At 32.6% G+C, this 22,479-nt stretch overlaps 2 protein-coding genes across 15 annotated transcripts in view; both read right to left on the minus strand.

Moving 5' to 3' along the window:
• Window positions 1-22,479, minus strand: part of LOC110024813 — a 38,406-nt gene that overhangs the window by 7,407 nt on the left and 8,520 nt on the right. Inside the window, exons 6-8 of one of the 14 annotated variants that reach the window (XR_002294055.1) lie at window positions 22,409-22,475; window positions 22,066-22,298; window positions 21,908-21,969 (exon numbers count right to left, since the gene is read on the minus strand). The exons of 12 other annotated variants lie outside the window; for them this stretch is intronic. The gene's annotated coding sequence lies outside the window, so the exon portion shown is untranslated. Of the gene's footprint in view, window positions 1-21,907; window positions 21,970-22,065; window positions 22,299-22,408; window positions 22,476-22,479 lie in introns of those variants that run through there. One more of the 14 variants, XR_002294042.1, reaches the window with a different exon arrangement.
• On the minus strand, window positions 284-21,899 carry LOC110024811 (separase-like). The gene is made up of 3 exons (XM_020724974.1): window positions 21,851-21,899; window positions 21,512-21,663; window positions 284-601 (listed from the first exon to the last, which is right to left on the minus strand). Exons 1-3 carry the CDS (start codon window positions 21,879-21,881, stop codon window positions 287-289), a joined length of 498 nt encoding a protein of 165 aa, XP_020580633.1. The 5' UTR covers window positions 21,882-21,899; the 3' UTR covers window positions 284-286.

Consider the following 22,479-nt stretch of genomic DNA (forward strand, 5'->3'; position numbering starts at 1 on the left):
AGACCAAAAAATAAAAGGGGCAATTCTGCAACAAATTTCTTATAAATTCACTATTTCTTCTTTAAAATTGTAGGCACACCGTAACAAACAATTGAGTCCTCTATTATGGTGGGAAGTTTACAAGCTCCCCTTGCCTCACCGGTAAATGTAGCAACTCTCAATTTGGCTTCACAAAACCTGCAATTCTCCTCAACAATCTCTGCAAATTTTGAAACTTACCTCTGGATGGAAAGTTGGATTTTCCGCAAATAAAAATTTCCTCAACAATCTCTGCAAATTTTGAAACTTACCTTCTGGATGGAAAGTTGGATTTTCCGCAAATAAAAATTTCTGTCAAACTGATGCATTTGTTGCACTTATGAAGGACGGAGTCCCGAGTCCATGAGTTGAGTATGACCTTCGCGAAAAGGGTGATTTCTTTATCGGTTATAGACCATAAATTTGCAATAATTGCGGGGGAGCCTGCAAATAAGTAATGCAGGGACTCTTCGATGAAACTACTGAGATTTCCGCGCGAACGCAATATAAGAACGCCGTGCCCAAAACCATTATCCAGCTGATGAACGTGGATGGTCTCACTAGAGAGAACGTCGTCAGCCAACTGCAGAAGTATAGGCTGTACGTGAAGAGATACAAGGATTCTGTAAATCATTTACTAATTTGATGTGTTGTGTTTTAAGGAATAGGGTTTACTGTTGCAAACTTAGAGGCGTTTTAAGGAATGGGGTTTACTGTTGCAAACTTAGAGTGGAGCATGCAAAAAAAAACACACAAAAGTCAATTGATTCATAGATGGGCCATTTACATACATATCACACAATTCTTATGTAATAACATATGTAACACCTAAACTTTAATATTTACACTCATAACATTCAAATCTTTAACGTAAAATAAAAAATACCACATTGCTAACCTTTTAAAAGTCAAATGCACCTTTTTTATGCATAGTATTATAACACCAAGGTGTTATAAACATAAATATCAAATTTTAGATGTTAGATATGTAAATCCATAAGAATTGTGTGGAGAGAATGTAAATTTCTCAAAAAAGAAATGAAAGAAAATTAGCCGAGCAAAGAATGAAAAAAATCTGAAAGATGACTTTGTTGTTTTTTTGCATTTTGTATCAGTAAAAAAACTTGATACAAAATACAATCAATAGAAAATCAGAAAGATGACTTCTTTGCAAAACAAAGAGATAAAATAAACTTTACAGCAATTTAAAAAGGAGGATTTACATACATACCACTCCATTCTTATGTATTTACATATCTAACACCTAAACTTCAATTTTTACATATAATACACCTTCCTATTGCAAGAAAAACTGTATTTTATCTCATGGGTTTGTAGCTAATGTGAATATCAGTGTTAAAATAGTCCCCTGAATATTTATACGGGACAATTTCAGCCCTTATTTAGAAGCGTCTGGTGAATAATTTGGTTTTTTTATAAACTCTGGGACTGAGATAGCTCTTTGTAAATAGTCGAGAGACTAATTTTACATTTGTCTCTTTTTATATATGCCAATTTTTGTGGTTAAAATACAAATGGAACAATTTGAAGCTAATTTTATTGATAACGTCGTGAGTTAACTAATCCAAAATGATATTTCAGAGGCTGCCCAAGTATTTTGTTCCATTTTGATGGAAAATACCATCATTTACAAGAATGCCCTGCGTTGCTTGGTCTACAAGTGTTCCTATTCCCTATTTCTTCCATGAATTTTAGTTTATCAGTTAAAACTGAATCCTTCTAGCTAATAATCTAGCTTCTTCTTCTTTTGTTTTTCCATTTTTAAAACAGGTTCTTCCACCCTCTACTGTAATGGATCTCACACATCAGACAGAAGCAGCATTCTCTGATGACACTCAAATCCCTATGTAAGAGATCGACTGCAACAACCCATCAGGAAAGCAGCAGCTCAGCTACTGAGTTTTCCAAAAGACTCCGCGTCTATATATTGCATTCCTGTGGCATAAAAAGAGAAAGGGAGATTTACATGCATACCACTCAGTTCCTTACATACATCTATCAACTATTTTTTACATGCATGTCACCTTATCTGTGATTGAAAAGGTATATTTCACTTTTTAAAAGTTAAAATGGTGGTATTTTTTATTAGATGTGAAAGAGTTGATTGGTATAAAGGTAAAAAAGTATAGTATATGTGTTAAACATGTAAATAAATAGAAATTCGATGCTATGTAGGTAAATGAGTTGAAGCAAAAAATTACATATATAAAACTCGATTCCTATGTATTTGCATGTCTAACGCCTAAACTTCGAAACTCGATTCCTCCTATGTATTTGCATGTCTAACGCCTAAACTTCAACTTTTACTTATATGTCACATTATCTATACAAGAAAATATGTATTTTACTTTTTAAAGGCTAAAATGACAGTAATTTTTATGAGATATGAATGATCTGGATAGTATGAATTAGATGTTCAATATGTAATACACAAAAATTAGGTGCTTTAAAATTATTAAGCAACCGCAGCACCATAATTAAATAATAATCGGATTAAGACAAACTTACCACTTTCATGGCCAAAATACAAGAATAGGTCATAATTTTGTAAAGCTAATAATAATTCCTCAATTGTTGGAACAGTTCCTGCCTTGCCCTTGTACATAACAAAAAGTTGTTTGGGCACCAAATAGAAAAATAAATAAATAATTTTAACCTAAATACAAAAAATATTTACATGCATACCATTTAATTCTTATGTACATGCATATCTAACTAATACCTAAACATACCAACATTTACATATTCATCACCTTAAAGATGCATTAAAAAATATTGACTTTTTAAGCCTTAAAGAGTAATGATAATTTTGATATGATATGAAGTATTTAGGAAGTATAAATAAAAGAAGTTTTGGTGTTAGATAGGTAAACACATAGGAATTAGGTGTTATGTAAGTTAATGCCACGAAAAAAAAAAATTGTTTTGAATGTATTCGAAGAGAGTGTTACCTCCCACTTAAGATTTTGAAACCATTCTTTCAATTACCGTTGTATATAATTAAGATACGATCAGGATTAAGCAAATAATATGCACGAAAAGGGTCTATGTATGGAAGATTAAATTCAAATGTTTTCTTTTCACTGACATGATGGTTCAATTTTAGCAAAATGCTGCCTAAGGAAGGCATGTGATAAACCTCTTGATTTTTCAATATTGGCATGCTCTCCCATGAGATCATCTGTGGTCATGCAAGCATGGCTTAGGATAGCTCTCAAGGGCAAAAAACTACTTTATTCAAAAGAAAACTTTCCTTGCAAGTTAAAATGAAGGTTATTCAAATAGTGGACAAGGCTAGGAGGAACAAAAGAAAATCAGCCGGCCTATCACCAGTGCAAATCTAAAAAAAAAAAACAGGAGTAAAGTGGCAAAATAACCCGGAATACATTAGTCATAGAGTTTATACAAATCCTAATTAATCCCAAAACTTTTTTAACGGAGGCTAAAATAATCCTCACTGGGATTGTTTCAACTAATATTAAAAAAGTTTGTGGACTAAATTGACATTTTAATTGAGGAGAATTTATATGCATACCACCTAAATGTTATGCATTTACATATCTAATAAATAAACTTTATTTTTCATATTTATACCACCCAAATCTCTATTTATACCACCCAAATCCCACCCAAATCTCTTATATCACATCAAAAATACAATCATTTTAACTTTTAAAAAGTAAAACATATTTTCATACATAGGAAAGATAGCATGGATGTTAAAATTGAACTATAGGTGTTGATATGTAAATACATAAGAATTGAGTGGTATATATATAAATATACTTTTTATAAACTCTAGGACTAAAATGACCTCTTGAAAAAAATCAGAGTATCATTTTGACACTTTTCATCAAATAAAAGTGTACAATAAGTGGTTCAATACCAAATCAAAATGTTTATTCACTATAAAATGAAAGTGTTTACCTGCATATCAGAATCTAATACGAGAATAATTGGTTGTTTGTTGACTTTTATGTCTTCGTCAACTGCTTCTGAAATCAAACTCTCAATATATGTGAGGACTGACTTAACTCTTTTACTATGGTCAGCAAATGCCCTGAACCTTTGCTCCCCACATCCTCCCCAGCCAAAGAATCTTTTATAAAACAGTGACTAAACAATGCATACTTCAGCAACATGAACAGACTGAGCACCACTGAGTATAACTTTGATAAGATTATCATTTAGTAAAAATCACATTGCGAATTCAAAGAATTCAACAATTTCTTAGCAAAAATTTCGAGAGATTCGACATCCAATCTCTCGCCCAAAATGAACCACTCTCATGGTCTTATCTATTTATCTTTCAATGCTTTGCATCACAACAGAAGAAAAAGAAGCCAAAAAGCCAATAAATAACAATGTGTGCATCAAGTTAATTTTGTAAAACATAAACCAATAAATTAGAGCTTATTTGAGATCATTTTTTTCCTTCTCTTTTGTTTATAAAAAAGTTTATTCAGTGTGTTTTTCTACAAATTTTTAGTTATTATTTTTTAAAAAAATATATTAACATTTCTTTTCAAAACAATTGATCGCTTTGAAATATTTGAATGTTTTAGAAACAACTATATTTTATTCAACTAGTCAAATATGTTTTGTTTCAAATCAAAAAAATGAAAAAAAAATAAAAATTAAAAAATAGAATTGATCCCAAACGGTCTCTGAGTTTTGAAAGTAGGAAGTTGTTTAAGCATAATGCAATAAATTATTTAGTTTACGGTCAAACATCATTTTAAAATACCACTACTCTGAGTAGTTAAGACGGTTGCCAACTTCACTCTTGACAAAATAAGATGGAGGCAAAGAATTTGATTCTAAAATGAGCCTGTACGAGGGAGCCACAACGTCAATTACAACACTGCTCCAAGGACAAGACCAATTGGAGCCACAATGTCAATCTCTATGTTCTTAAAAGTTAAAGAGCGCAAGTCATTTGATGATGATCTAGTATATTCTTTCTGTCTAAAAATATTGAAAGAGTGTACGGAGTCACCATTGCTAGATTACTTCTCTATTGCACGTCAAATGTACTTTCTTTTTGTTACCAGATTGTATTATTTTTATCACAAGAATGCTGAATGTATGACTTAATATGCGCTGACATTAGGATTCAAATATAAATGACTGATAAATTTGTTCTGTCATTAATGTTAAATGGGACAGAAAGTCCTCTCTAGTTGTTGATGTATTAAGAATGAGTTTGGAAATTAGCTTTTGTTGAAAAATAGATGTTTTTAATATCTCATGCAAAGTGCTCTCTTGATTCTCTAATGCGCTTGAGATAATTTTGACACACTTTTCCATTATTTCTTTCTTGTTTATATGAAGAAGTTATTTTTATTCTATGAGATCCACCACATTTTATCTATTCTTAGAAGTAAGTGTAGTTTTTTCAGTGATATTTACTAATGTTTACTCTTGGAAAAATTAATTGTCATGGAACCTTATACTACTTAGGAAAATTATCTTGAAGTTTTGTTTTAATCTTCTATCATGGTCAAGTTTATTTTATTTTATTTCTGTTTTTATTCAAGCTAATGAAACATCATAATGAAAAATAGAAAGAATACAAAACACATTTCTCTGCAATTATTTTATTCTCTAGAGTTACATTCAGTTATTTCACATTGAATTTTGCTGTAATTTTGAATTACAAAGAAGATTTGACATTTTCTTTGAATTCCCAATGTGATTTTATACTCAATGATAATTTCATCAAAGTTATACTCTGTGGTGCTCAGTCTGTCCTTTTTACTGAATTCTACAATGTTCAGTCATTGTTTTATAAAGGATTCTTTGGTTGTGGAGGATGTTGTGGGGAGCAGAGGTTCAAGGAGTTTTATGACCATAATAAAAGAGTTAAGTCTGTCCTCACATCAGTTGACAGTTTGATTATGGAAGCAGTTGGCGAAGGCACGAAAGTCAACTAGGAATCAATTATTCTCGTCTTAGATTATGATGTGCAGTTAATCACTTTCAATTGATAGCGAATAAACATTTTGGTTTGGTATTGAACCACCTAATACACACTTATTTGGTGAAAAATGTCAAAATAATCCTATGATTCTTTGCAAGAGGTCATTTTAGTCCTAAAGTTTATAAAAAGAATGTTTATATATATACCACTCAATTTTTATGTATTTACATATGAACACCTAAACTTCATACACGTCATCTTTCCTATGTATGAAAATATGTTTCACTTTTTAAAAGTTAAAATGATTGTTTTTTTGATGTGATATAAGAGATTTGGGTGGTATATGAGAAAAATAAAGTTTAGTTATTAGATATGTAAATGCATAGCATTTAGTTGGTATGCATGTAAATTTTTCAGAATAAAAATGTCAATTTATTCCACAAACTTTTTATATTAGTTGAACAATCCCAGTGAGGATTATTTTAGCCTCCATTAAAAAAGTTACCAGATTAATATTAGCATTTGTATAAACTTTATGACTAATATAATCAGATGTAAATAGTCTGGGGTCTATTTTGCTAAAACTGAATCATCATGTCAGTGAAAGGAACACATTTGAAGTTAATCTTACATACATAGTTCATTTTCATGCATATTATTTGCTTAATTTGGATCGCAGTCTCAATTATATACAACGGAAAATGGAAGAATAGTTTCAAAATCTTAAGTGGGAGGTAACACTGTCTTTGAATACATTCAAAGCAATCTCTTTTTTTCAAGACATTAACTTACATACCACCTAATTTTTATGTATTTACATATCTAACACCAAAACTTCTTATATTTATACTACCTAAATCTTTTCTATCATATCAAAAATATCATTACTCTTTAACTCTTAAAGAGTGAATACCTTTTGATGCATCTTTAAGATGATAGATATGTAAATATTGATGTTTATGTATTAATTAGATATGCAGATACAAAAGAATTAAATGGTATGTATGTAAATATTTTTTGTATTTAGGTTAAAGTTATTTGTTTTTTTTTCTATTTGGTGCCACAAGAAACTTTTTGTTCTTGTACAGGGCAAAGCAGGAAATGTTCTTGGGCAAAGTTTCCAACAATTGAGGAATTACTATTTGCTTTACAAAATCATAACCTATTCTTGTATTTTGGACATGGAAGTGGTAAGTTTGTCTTAATCCGATTATTATTCCATATTGGTGTCGCGGTTGTTTAATAATTTCAAACTACTTAATTATGTGTATTACATATTGAACACCTAATTCATATTACCTACACCATTCATATCACACATAAAAATTACAGTCATTTTAGCTTTTAAAAAGTAAAATACACATTTTCTTAAATAGATAAGGTGAAATATAAGTAAAAGTTGAAGTTTAGGCATTAGACATGCAAATACATAGGAATTGAGTCTTATCTATGTAATTTTTTTTTGTTGACCACATTTACCTACATAGCACCAAATTCCTATTTCTTTACATATTTAACACATATACTATACCTTTTTACATTTATACAATCAGCTCTTTTACATCTCATAAAAAATACCACAATTTTAACTTTTAAAAAGTGAAATATACATTTTCAATCACATATATGGTGGCATGCATGTAAAAAATAGTTGAAAGATATGTGACTACAAAGGGAATTGAGTGATACGTATGTAAATCTCTCTCTTTTAATGTCACAGGAATGCATTATATAAGTGTGGAGTCTTTGGAAAACTCAGTAGCTATGCTGTTGCTTTCCTGATGGGTTATAGCAGTGAATCTCTTAGACAACAAGGGTGTTATGCGCCTCAAGGTGCTCCTCTTCACCATTTATTTGCAACCTCTTCTGCAATTATTGCAAATCTATGGCACGTAACAGCTGGAGAAATCGCCTTTTTCGCGAAGATCATACTCAGCTCATGGACTCAGGACTCCATCCTTCATAAGTGCAACAAATGCATCAGTTTGGCAGAAAAATTTAATGGCGAGAAATCCAACTTTCTATCCAGAAGAAAAGTTTTAAAATTTGCAGAGATTCTTGAGGAGAATTGCAGGTTTTGTGAAGCCAAATTGAGAGGTTTTCATTTATTAGTGAGGCGAGGGGAGCTTGTGAACTTTCTATTATAACAGGGGCCTCAATTATTTGTTATGTTGTGCCTATAATTTTAAAGAGAAAAATAATGAATTTATAAGAAATTTGTTGCATAATTGCCCCTTTTTATTTTTGGTCTGCATGTTTCAGTGAAATTGTTGATCTTTTTGTCAATAACTTTCAAATCTGAGGGATTATTTGACAATAGTCCACATTTTTTTTGTGTTAAATTTTTAAAAAGCTAGCGATGGTGATATTTTTTTATGTGATGTTAAAGATTTGAATGGTATCATGTAAATATGAATATTTGGGTGTTTGGTATGTAAATACATAAGAATTGTGTGGTATGTCTGTAAATCCCATGCCCCAAATGTTAAATAACCTACTAAAATTTCAGAATTTTTTTTATTAATTTCAATTAGGATTGGCTTTCTAAAGGGATTCAGTTGCTTATGGGTATAACTCACCAATGAAATCTTTGACGGAATTAATTGTTAGGTGTTGACCTCAATTTTGAGGTCTTCATTTCCCTTCTTTTAAATACCCTAGGATCTAGCCTTAGGATTTTTCTATTTTGACTTTCATAGAGAACTAAATCGAAACCACAATATTTAGAAATTCAAGTCATTTCTTCACTCCTTTTAAATACCCTAGGATCTAGCCTTAGGATTTTTCTACTTTGACTTTCATAGAGAACTAAATCGAAACCACAATATTTAGAAATTCAAGTCATTTCTTCACTCCTTGAAGTTTCATATGGATGTTTCTAATCCGCAACACTTGGTTGAGTTGATTAAAGCAGACATATTGAAGCTCGTGTTAAGTTCCTAAAGGTTTGAGAGATATAAGACTCATGACGTGTGCGACGTTTGACTTTGTGACGAGAACAATATGTTTGACTATGATTGTCGTTTTGGCGATGACCGGTCATCAATTTGGTCATCAATTTGGTGACGAGAACAATATGTTTGACTCCGGTTGGATCAAATAATTTCATTTGTCGCAAGTTAAACGACTCCGGTTGGATCAAATAATTTCATTTGTCGCAACGTGCACAAATTGGAATTAAATTAGAACGATATTCGGCGAACTTTTTTAGGCGAACGCGGATGATGAGATGGACAGCGCTGGTGCGTCCTGGACATCGATTTTAGCCATGATAGACATATCTTGATAAGATTCTGAGTTAAATTAAGTTCTGCATAATTGATAAATTTTGAATAAAATGATATTGATTTTTTTTGTAAATTTAATTAAATAAAAAAGGGGAAGAAATATAAACCTTCATACGCCTCCCCTACTCTCCTCGCTCACTCCTCTCGACCAAAACCCTTGCCCTCTTTCGCCCAAAATCTCGAAGCTTCCCTTTCTCCGGGCATCTTCCTTCTTTCCGAACACTAATCGACTCTCCTTGTTGGTTGCTTCCGGTCGCCCTCCCCTAATGGATTTTCCCGTCTAATTGAATCTGGTAACCTTCATACTTCTTGAAGCCTAGCCGGACTCTTCCCTATGGCGTGTTCCCCTCACCGCCAGTAGCTTCTCCAGTAAGCCTCTTCCCATCTTCCCTGGCTATAAATACCCTCCATGCGACTTTGTTTGCAACTGCTGGATCGCCGCAGCTAGTTCGCCGTTGTTGGTTCGCCAGTTGATCTTAATCTTGAGTTTCTTGTTTGACATTTGAATCAACTGCCTTATCAATCATGGCTAAAGCATCCTCTAAAATTTCCTCTTTTCCCCTCATCTTTGCCCTCCAAAATTTTGGCTACAACCCGTCTAACTTCACCATAAACCCCGATTCTTACCCCTATACATCTTGCTCGCGCACTCTTTAGTGATCGCCGATATAACTCCTTTCTCGACTGCGAATCCTTTGGCCATATGAAATATCAAGATGGTTGAACATGAGACAACAACACTAGATCCAACAACGTAATTGAAGATTTCAAGTACCCCACCAACGTAATCGAAGATTTCAAAAACCAGAGCATTGACAACGATCTAATTGATATTGCTAGTAATTCTTTGGTTTGAGCGAAACTGATCTAGTGTTAACTTCAAAGAATTCGGCGAATGGCTTTAGCGAAGAGGGTGTGCAAGAAATCGTTTAATGCTTTGGATTCTTTGTCGATTTAAACGTCTGCATCTTATTTTACGTTTCAAGAGGAGCACTATGGTGATGGCTGCTCTCAAAATGGTTTTGAAGCAAGAGATTTCAAGACAATTTATCACTAATTCTTGCTATTGTATGAGAATTTGATCTGTTTTGAGCTGACAGTAATTATGCAAGGCTACAAAATTCAAGAATTTGTAACATACGCAGGCAATTTGTGGGGTGTTGATTCGTCAAGTTCTTTACTGCTGAAGTATTGGTTCTTGCGGGAGCATTCTCCGGTGCAGCTTTCGTTGATGTTGAGATTGGACTTTTGATTGCAGTCTCAATATCATTTGCTAAAATTTTCTTACAAGTCACTAGGCGGGGAACTGCTTTGAGAGGTTAAGAGAAAAGGAAGAAGTTTAGTTTTAAGAACAAGGCTTAGTCAAAGAAGAAATCTCCTACATTTTGAAGCATCGGAAGCTGCAGTTCTTGCCCGTTGCTTATGTCTTCCTTGTTTCTGTTCTTGTGGGGAAGATTAACAAGCAGGGATGCATGTTATTCCCAACTCCCTTTAGAAATGCATAACATACTTGAAGAGAAGAGTACATTGCTATATTTATCTTCGGACAACAGTAGAGACAACAATAGAAGACAGAAGGAGGAGCTTCGGTTGGACTTCGATAGATTTAAATAACATATGTATAGGACGTCGAGATTGTTCGTCTGATACGACGTAAATCCCCACACTATATTTTAGGACTTCTTATGATTATATATCGTACGACATAAGTCTTAAATTGTTTGGGATTCCGATGTAGTCGTTTGGTACGATGTAAATCCTCATATTTTCTCGGGTCATTTGCATATGATATGTAATTATAAGCACTGAATATCTAAATAACTTGTAGGAGTAAATCATCAAATAATTTCTCTTTCAAAGATGTAAAGTCAAATCATAAGTTAGTTTGAGATGTCATTGAATATTTTTCAGTATCTTCGACATCTCCAACTTTTCGTTCATTTGAATTCCAAAAATAACTGTTCATATTCGAACCTATTCCGCTTGACTTTTCCTATAAACATTCGTGGAAACTTAAACGTTGAATTCTTGAAGATGAAACCCCGATCTTAATCCAGAGTCTTCTTAGGTGACTTTGGTTGCCTAAGATGTAATTAACTATAAGGGTTTGCCTCTATAGGAAATTAAGAACCAAGATTAATCTAAACTTTGTCTAATATGTGTATTAGATAGGAGAATTTGTCGGCTATAAAATTTACAGACCAAAGTGGAGTCATAAACTTTTAAATTTAAATAAGTTAAGCCTATCAATAAATGATACATTCATCTTTCAAGATGAGATATTTATTGTATCGTGTTTAACTATTTAAACTATTAGTTACATAAGGTACATCCGATTTTATTATTTTTAAACAAAACTAAAATACCATTTTCATAAAATTTAAAATTACATTATAAACATATATACATTAAATTTAAATTTTGAAATCATTTAATTATTTTCAAAATATAAAAATAGCCGACATCAGGAGGAAACTCTTGATTCTCAAGCTTCTGCAACTATTTTCTGCTTAGCATTTCACACTTGCAGCATTTAGAGGCTTGAGGTTCATTTGATTTCTTGTGTTTACAAAATATATTTAAAGAATGAGTTAATTAAATGATTGTAGTAATCTTGTGATATCAGTTTGTTATTTGTTCATTGACATGTTTGATTGGTTTCAGCGATAATTTTACAATTTCGGTCATTCATTTGGATTTGTTATTTGTGAATGCTTGAGGCTGCAGATGACCTCGCTTATTGTAAGTTGCGACGTCTTATCGTTAGTGAGAGTGAGGTTGGTTCCGATGCAACGATGATATTGCTCCGAACATAATTTTACTTTTGCATTTAACGTTGTTACAGGTGTTAAAATCCCTTAAATAGAATGAAATATAGATTAAGACATATTTTAATGTAACATTCGGGGCATAAATATCGAAGTTAAGTTTACTCATGCAATCTTGGGATAGGTGACCTAAGAAATTGCACTATATGACAAAATGGTGAGATCACTTAGTCAAAGTGAATAATATCTTGATAGATGAGAATTTGAGCGGTATCAGAGTCTATCTTCATATTTAATACCACCAATCTACTTGGTACCGTGGAGGAAATAAATTCCTCTAATAATAGTTAAATATGCTCCCAAATTTGGCACATGATCACGTAAGTGACCAACTAAAGTATATGAGGTCTCAACCTATGTTACTTCCAACTCCAGCTTTCGTTGCGTATGAACTTCATCACAATTTATCTCTAAGACCTGCATGACTCATGACTCTCACAACTCTTTACTGTGACCTTTATGGCAACTAATGCCCCTGAAGTAACCATCTATGGCTTATATAGACACAACCAACTATTACCACGACATTCGCTTACGACATCTACAATAAGTTTGTTCTACAACATTCATGGCGTGGTAATAGCTTCATAGTCATCGACTACAACTTTAACATTCTGTTATACTATCAATATTGTAACTTATTTTTCTCTAATTTTGTAGAAGAGTAGACTCATGTATTCACAATTACGTAGTGAATTATTTCAATTGTGTTATATTTCGTTATTTTTTCCCTCTTTTTGGGATTACGAGAAAATATTGAGAAAAATTCTTCTGTATAGTTCATTTTAATTTATATGTACTAAATTTTTGTTACCAACTGAAACGCTAAATTATTATTGTACAGTTGCAGACATTTGGGACCACATCAAAATTGAAGTTTAATTGTTAGATATATAAATACATAAAAGTCAGTGGCATGTTTATAATCTTACAATATATTCCCGTCATTTTCTTGGCTGTGTATTTTCTTGTGCGTGCATTTTTTTGTACGTGCATTTTCTTGTGCATTTTATTGCATTTTCTTGGTTGTGCGCCCACTAACGTTCTTCGACTTGAGCAGCACCTCCCTCTATCTCATTTTAAGTTTTCACATCTGAGGGTCTCCTCCGCTGCTGAATCGCCGAGCTCTCATCTGTCCGTTGTTGAATCGCGCTTGCGATGAACTCCAACCCGGCCGAGGCTGGAACTTTGCTTACGAGCCTTGAGGTACCCTTCTGAGGTCTTTATCTTCAATTCACTTTCTTTTTACAACTCTTTGACGAATTCATTTTTATTGATCATTACAATCTTAGTGATGTTAAAAAATATACCAGGAGGAAAAGGAAACGGAAAGAGCTTCCTACGAAAGAGAATGTCGACCACATAGGTAGTCAGTTCTACAAATTTCTTTTGAATGACTTGCATCTACTTCTGTAATACAAGAAGAAATGAACACCGAGCACTTTAGAATTTACCGGCTGATAATCCACTGCCCTCTACATCGCTCCTCGTCTATTTGGTAAGTCATACGCGGTTTAACTTGTTTGGGGTCGTTTAGGCCTTTGTTTTGAAGGTTGGAATAAGTACAGTGAAGCTGAAGAAGAGAGTATTGATTTTCTCGAGAGTCTTTGCACCTTGTTGGTTACTCCCCCGTCCTCTTTGAACTCAACAATACTCTTCCTACCAGATCCAAGCGTTGTTGGTTCAGGAGGGGCTCCCTACGAGTGCGTGTGGAGTAGTAATAGTTCTCACACTTTGCACTTTTAAGAGAAAGTCAAGGGACGTGAGTGTTTTTAGGAAAATATTGGCTCTATCAGAGAAAACTCATCTATAGATTTGGTAGGTAGACATGACTTTCTTCTTCCATACTTGTTGATTAAATGTTGTCGTCGTCGATATGATTTTTGTTTATATTTTTATGTGTTTTTTTTCTGCAAATATCGTGAAGACAAATGTTATGACGAAACACCACACTACCTTTATTAAAGCTCTTTATGGTTGCACGTTCTTCGTAGTTAAAGACTGTAAGTCATTTGATGATGTTCTAGTGTATTTTTTCTGTCTAAAAATGGAGTGTATGGAGTCACCATTGCTAGATTACTCCCCTATTATACGTCAAACATACTTTCTTTTTGTTATCAGACTATTGTTTTTATCGCAATAATGTTAAAAGTCTGTCTTAATATGCGCTGACATTGAGATTCAAATATAGAGGACTGATAAAATTTGTTATGTCATTGATGTTAAATGAGACAAAAAGTCTTCTGGTTGTTGATGTGTTGAGAATGAGATTCGAAATTAGCTTTTGTTGGAAAAAAGTATGTTTTTAATATCTCAAGCAAAGTGCAGTCCTTATTCTCTTATGCGCTTGAGATAATTTCGACACACTTTTTCATTGTTTCTTTCATATTTATATGAAGAAACTACTTTCATCCTTTGAGATTCACCACTTTTTATCTATTCCTGGAAGTAAGTGTGGTAAGTATAGTTTTTTCAGTGATATTTACTAATGTTTATTCTTGGAAAAACCTTATAATACTTAAGAAAATTATCTTGAAGTTTTGTTTTAATCTTCTATCTCAATGAAGTTTATTTTATTTTATTTTTATTCTTATTCAAGTTAATGAAACATCATAATGAAAAATATAAACAATATAAAACACATTTATCTACAGTTATTTTATTCTCTGAAGTTATATTCAGTTATTTCACATTGAGTTTTGCTGTAATTTTGAATTACAAATAAGATTTGGTATTTTTTTATTGTTGTGGCGTATAGAAACGTTGAATATCAATACATTTTTTGGAACGAAATAGTATAATTGACCATATACTATTTAACTTGGACATAAAAAATTTTGGTATTATTTTTTAAAACACTTCCCAATTACAATCTCATTATGGGTTGGATGAGAGTAAATATAAAAGAATAAAAGAGTAGACTAATTAGTGTACTTCTTCATACATTCTGAGAAATTTTAATGAATTTTTTTGTCTTGATTAGGGATGTCAATAATTGAACTCATACTGCAATTCAATTTCGACTTGACTCAAAAAAAATTGGGTTCAATATGAAATGATCAACTTCCTGGTCGGACTTGGGTCTTAACTTGTAACTGATTAAATGTGTGTCGGGTTTGGGTTTTTTCTGCAAACCAAAAATTGACTTGATCTTGACATCAAACCTGAGATTGGCCCGTAAATTTGATACTGACTCATAAATCCAAATTCAACCTAAACTTGACCTGATTTTAACTTGAATTGCATGTCCAAATCTGGTTGAAAACTTGTTGCGTTCGAGTTAAGATTGTAATTAAGACCATACAACTAGCTACAATTTTAGATAATACACTGTCCGAATAAGAAGTCAACCTCATAATAGTTTTCAAGGATGTAAAACTTACAAGTAGATCCATTTTTAAGAGGATGTGAATTCATCCCCCAGGTTTTGTGCTATTGCTTTTATAATTTTTTCACTAAACCAATTCGACTTCAGGTGGAGAATATGAACAAAAGAGTAGGAGAGAGAAGTGCTTTAATAAGGTAGCTTTAGTCAAGAAACACATATACCATATACTCGAAAGATTTTAAAAGGGATGGAACGAGAAAATGGGAAGTTGAGAGCATGATCCGTTATTGGGAGAAGAATATGGAGAGTTGGAAATGCAAATAGTAGGAGTTGTCAAGGCAATCATATCATATTGTACCTAATTTTTTCAAGTTATGTAAAAGTTAAATTGAAGTATCAGTTCAATTACGGATACCCCTAATCAAGATAAAAGAATTTATTAAATTTTTTTAGAATGTATGAAGAAATACGCTAATCAATCCACTCTTTTATTCTTTTATATTTACTCTCATCCAAGTCATAATGAGATTCAAATTGGGAAGTGTTTCAAAAAATAAAAACCAAAACTATTTATGCCCAAGTTAAATAGTATATGGTCAATTATAATATTTTGTTCCAAAAAAATATTGATATTCAACATTTCTATACGTCACAACAATAGAAAAATATCAAATCTTCATTATAATTCAAAAGTCTAACAAAACTCAATGTGAAATAACTGAATGCAACTCCAGAGAATAAAATAATTGTAGATAAATGTGTTTTGTGTCGTTTCTACTTTTCATTATGATGTTTCATTAATTTGAATAAAAATAAAAATAAAATAAAATAAACTGGACCGAGATAGAAGATTATGATAGATAAGATGTGGTGGATCTTATAGGATAAAAAGTAGCTTCTTCATATAAACAAGAAAGAAAAAATGGAAAAGTATGTCGATATTATCTCAAACGCATTAGAGAATCAAGAGTGCACTTTGCATGAGATATTAAAAACACACGTTTTTCCAAAAAAAACTAATTTCCAAGCTCATTCTTAACACATCAACAACCAGAGAGACTTTATGTCCCATTTAACATCAATGGCAGGACAAATTTTATCAACCAACTATATTTGAATCTTAATATCATCGAACATTAAGACATACATTTAGCATTCTAGTGATAAAAACAATGCAGTCTGACAACAAAAATAAAATACATTTGACGTACAATAGGAAAGTAATCTAACAATGGTGAGTTTGTACACTCCTTCAATATTTTTAGACAGAAAGAATACACCAGATCATCATCAAATGACTTGCATTCTTTAACTACAAAGAACGCGCAACTATAGAGAACTTTGATAAAGGTAGTGTGGTGTTTTGTCATAGCATTTGTCTCCATGATACTTATAGAAAAAAAAACACATAAAAAGATGAACAAAAATCATATCGACGACAAGAGCATTTAATCGACAAGTATAGAAGAGAAAATTCATGTCTACCTACCAAATACATGAATGAGTTTGCTCTGCTAGAACCAATATTCTCTTAAAAACACTCGTCCCTTGACTGTCTCTTAAAAGCGCAAAGTGTAAGGACTATTACTACTCCACATACTACACATGCAAACTTAGGGTATGCCCCTGTGCTTACATCTGACAGGAAGAGTACTGTTGAGTTCAAAGGGGACGAAGGAGTAACCAACATGGAGCAAAGACTCTCTAGAAGAGCAAAGCCCTCTTCTTCAGCTTCATTGTACTTATTCCAATGTTCAAAACAAAGGACTAGACGACCCCAAATAAGTTGAACCGTGTATGGCTTGTTGGAGGGACGAGCGATGCAGAGAAGACAATGCATTATTAGCCGGTAAATTTCAAAGAGCTCGATTTTCATTTCCTCTTGCATTACGAAAGTAGATGTAGTGCACTCAAAAGAAATTGGTAGAACTGACTACCTATGTGGCCGACACTCTGTTATTTCTGTTTCATTTTCCTCCGAGGGTATTTCTTAACATCACAAGAATTGTAATTATCAACAAAAATGAATTTGTCGAAGGGTCGTGAAAAGGAGGTGAATCAAAGATAAATCTTTGAAAGGGTACCCTAAAGCTCACAAGCAAAGTCGCAGCTTAAGTCGGGTCGTAATTTATCGCAAGTGCGATTCAGCAGCGGACAGGCGAGAGCTTAGTGATTCAGCAGCGGAGGAGACCCTCGAATGAGAAAACTTGAAATGAGATAGAGGGAGGTGCTGCTCAAGTTTAATAACGTCGGTGGGCGCACAAACAAGAAATTGCAAGAAAATGCACGCACAGGAAAATGCAAAAGAAAATGCACGCATAAGAAAATAGCTAGAATATATCGTAAGATTTACAAACATACCACAAACTTTTTATGTATTTATATATCGAATAGTTAAACTTCAATATTGATGTGATCTCAAAGGTCTGCAACTGTAGAATAATAATTTAACGCTTCAGTAGTAAACAAAAATTTAATACATATAAATAAAAAAGAAATATACAGAAGAAGACTCCTCAATATTTACTCGAAATCCCTAGAAAAAAGGGAAAAAAATAACGGCATCTAGCACGGTGAAAATAATTCACTACATAATTGTGATAACATGGGTTTACTCTACTACAAAATTAGGGAAGAAGATGTTCCAATATTGATATACAGTGATGGCTCAACAATAATAGTTATAGCAGAACGTTAAGTTCGTAGTCGATGATTATGAAGTTATTACCGCGCAATGAATGTTGTAGAGCAAACTTATGATAGATGTCATAAGTGAATGTCGCGGGTAATAGTTGATTATGTATGTATCTAAGTCATAGATGGTACTTCGAGAGCATCAGTTGTCATAGGGGTCGTAGTAAAAAAGTGGGTCATGAGTCATGCAGGTCGTAGAGATAAATTGTGATGAAGTTCATACCCAACGAAGGCTGAAGTTAGAAGTAGCATAGGTTGGGACCTCATAGGCTTTAATTGGTCACTTACGTGATGAGTGTTAATGACATTCATAAGATGCATGTGCCAGAGTTTGGAATCTATTTAACTATTATTAAAAGAATTTATTCCCTCCACGGTACCAAGAAGACTAGTGATATTGAATATGACGATAGACTTTGATATCGCTCAAATTCTCATCCATAAAGATATTATCCACTTTGACCTAATGACATCACCATTTTGTCATATAGTGCAATTTCTTATGTCACATATCCCAAGATTTCATGAGCAAGTTTAACTTCAATATTTACGCTATATTAAACTAAAATATGTATTAATCTTTTAGAGTACAATTTCATTCTATTTAAGGGATGTAACACCTGTAATAACGATAAACACAAAAGTAAAACGATGTTCGAAGCAATATCATCGTTGTACCGGAACCAACCTCACTCTTCACTGACGGTACGACGTCGCAACTTACAACAAGCGAGGTAAAGGCGGGAGAATCAGTACCTCGCAAAGTAGGTTTGCATAATCATCATCAAGCAAGCTAATGCAAATAATTGAAATTCTAGGGAGGCCAAGGAAAAAGTGCTCAATGAACTCTCCAAGATTTTCAAGTTTTTCTGACATATCTGGAATAAAATAAACATAATTATAATTGTTAATATTCAATTAGATCCTAAAAACATGAAATTAAGAGGTATAATTTAAACAGAACAAAACTTGAGATGTAATTTACATTTGCACCGTATTCCAATACATTCTCGCTTTTTAGGCCCAGCAAATAACCAAAAATGAGAAGAAAAACAAGATCAAGAGAGTTAAATTCCTGCCAAAAAAAGTCAAACTAGCATGAGAAAGCAAACAAAATCGAACATGTTACATAAGTTTTTTCTACGAACTGAGGAGATCAGAACTAAAGCATCAGTCAAATAATTTCTTCAATACAATCAAAACTCGTCACACTTCTAAATTGTAATGGAAGTTGTGGAAAAAATGGGATGATTACATTTCGAGTAAAATAAACATTGTTATTTACAAATCACGCATCTAAGTGATTTTTAAATTATGAAATTGATACATTTACACGTGCCCCAATCGAACCATTGTGAATTTGATAAAAATAAAAAATATGTGTTGGGGTTTTATCATGATTTTTTATATTTGAGTGAAAATTTGAAAAATGAATGAAAGAGGGTGCTTAATTTGCTTAATTTGTAAATAGCAATGTTGTAAATAGCAATGTTTTGGCTGCCCTGTATGTAATCATCCCAAAAACATTATACAATAAATACAAAATAAATAGAATAAATGCCGATTAAGAAACATGAATTCTTTCCACAAAAAGATGTCAATCTAGATTAAGAACCATGATTTTCTAAATTGGATGGAGCTGTAATGTAAAAAAAATTACAAAATAAGTCTAGCACCTCATGCAACAGTAAGAAAAAAAAATAGAGAATGAGGATAGCTAAAGCCAACAAATAATTAAAAATGAGGCTAAGGATGAGGAGAAAAAGAAAAAATAGCGAAGTAGGATGGCTAGACAGCAGTAGCTTGACAATACGATGGAGTTACAAGGTAGTGGAAGTTATGCAGGACGGTTGAAAAGGCTAGAGGAAGGTGACAGAATGGTGATTGACAGTGATAGACAACTCAGCGAGGGGGTTCACGAAGCCATGGAAGCGAGGTAGGAGGCTGAGAGGAGGAGGGTGCGGGTTGGTTGTGACGGCATTGACATCTGAGAGGAGGAGGGTGCGGGTTGGTTGTGACGGCATTGACATTAAAAAGGGGGTTGGAATCGCAGAAAGACAGCGAGCGGGCTATCATCATAAAACAACGACAAGAGAAAGGATTGGCGGCAAGAGACGCCAAATCGGGAGGGGAAGGAAAAAAGTAGACAACTATATGAAAACAATAATATGGTTGTTTTGTATATTATGTAAAGGAAAAATTGAAAGAAAAAATATATTAATGATATGGATTATATAGTATGATTCCATGTGCACGATTTACCATGGAGTTCACGCTCTTATAGTATTAGCTGTGAGACGTTAAGGAACATAAGCACATAAATGAAAAAGTTAATTGATTTTCATATATCATAAATAATATAATTTTAGAGAGTTTTCCAGTGATGGTTGTAAGTAAAATGATATAGATATGAAAAAGATGTAATATTATGTAATAAAGGTTTTGAAATTTCTTGATTAATCTCATTCTTAAAAAAAATGACAAATTTTTACACTAATTTATCAAAAAAATTAACTTTTAACTGACATGCATATTATTTTCTTCTACATTGTGTTACTATAGTGTTGTAGTAGAAGTTTTCACTAGTTTTGGTTAGATTATTTTATTTTACATTAACTTCAGGTCCAACATTTTGAGAGAAGATAAATAAGAGAGGAGAGAATGTTTATAAAAGGTACGAACAACCAAAAATAAGATAAATCTCGCTGCATCAACTATTTTCTTTTATGTAGTCACAATCATTTATATTTGAATAATTAAATATTAAATATAGAAATTAAAATAGAAAAAAAAAGTTTGATTAACATCGCCCGGCTGTCGGTTCTAAACTTGAAATTTTCTAAAAGCCCCAGACCAGGTTGTGATAAAACGTATATCTAGAAATCAATGTAAATGATTTCATCCTATATTTTAACTTTAACATAGTGGGTAAAATCATGCACCATAAGTTGATTCTCAATTGAAAAAATTTAATGGTAGCAAAGTCAAGATGGATGATTTTACGAAGAATTAAAATCATGCAACCTATTATACCATCGTCTATAATTTTGTGCACAAATGGTTTTTGGCCACATAATTTATTTATTTAAGATGAAGGCAATAAATTACAAAATATCAAAAGAACAGTAATTGTCAAATATTGATTTTTTAATCAAAACAAACCACTCCTATATGCTACTTAAAACTGTTACAAAATAAATTTGAAGAAAAAGAAAATAAAAAATGCAAAAACTATACAAACCTCAGCCTAGCATCTAGTTCTATTCCGCCTATCATCTTGTAAAATAAATGAGCATGACTTGAAAATTTTCCAAAATAAACAAACATTTGATTACAAGACAAGTTAGAGATTTATAATTTCTTATGAGCACAAAATTTCAACGGACAACCTACTGCATTCTTAATTACGCACCTTAAAAGCCTTGAAATTGCATTCCTTATCTCTAAAATAAGAAAGATATTGACAGTTCACAATTGAACCAATAGAAGCTTGATGAAAAAATGCAGCCCAATGGCTTAAAGAAAGTGATCCTTGCGAGCAAAGAGGTGGAGGAATGGAGTCCCCTAAAGTTAATAGTAAGATCAGCGACGCAATGAGTCGAGACACTTGTGCTACAGAAAATAAGCTCTTTGCAATTCATAATTTAAAAATTCCAAAAGTTGGCAATCCTACGAAGAGATATAGGACTTGGTTTAGGGAAAAAATATATTTTTCCAAAAATCACAATGATGTCAATATATTTTCACTAACCTTTTGAAAAAGTGATGGGATCTCTCGGCATAGTATGAAGGCCATTAATAACCATGATCATTAATAACCATAAAATGATGTCTTGCATCTGTACATTTGAGAGTGAACAACATTTGGAGCTGGAAAACAGAAGTGATAAAAGTAAGCTTCGCGAATAACAAAAAAAGGGAATCAGATTTGTACCAAACAGAACAAAACGCAACTTAATTAATCACCTCATGTGATCTGGATGAACATCTTTCAAAAAGAACCAGCTCATATTGTACAGTAAAGCGGCACGTTTAGCAGAAAAAACGTCCCCTATATTATTGTCCCCCATTAATTTGAACAAATTTAAATCATAGCCATGGAAATTAGCATCAAAATAAGGCATTCCATCAAACAGTACAGAGATGCATTGCCAAAATACACCATGTACTTCACGTGCATCCTGTTTTTCGCAAGGCGCCTCGAAAGATTTTGGTAAATAAAAATACATAAAGGAATAAACAGTCAGATAAATACGCAAGGAAAAAACAGCTCATCTTGCCAAGGCATTCTCATGAGAAAAATACATACCAATTTTCAGTAAAATCCTTAATAAAAGACTTCTTCGCTGACATTGCCATTTAAAATGAATAAAATTCTGC

The sequence above is a fragment of the Phalaenopsis equestris genome, unplaced genomic scaffold (assembly GCF_001263595.1).
Source record: "Phalaenopsis equestris unplaced genomic scaffold, ASM126359v1 Scaffold000276, whole genome shotgun sequence".
NCBI lineage: Eukaryota > Viridiplantae > Streptophyta > Magnoliopsida > Asparagales > Orchidaceae > Phalaenopsis > Phalaenopsis equestris.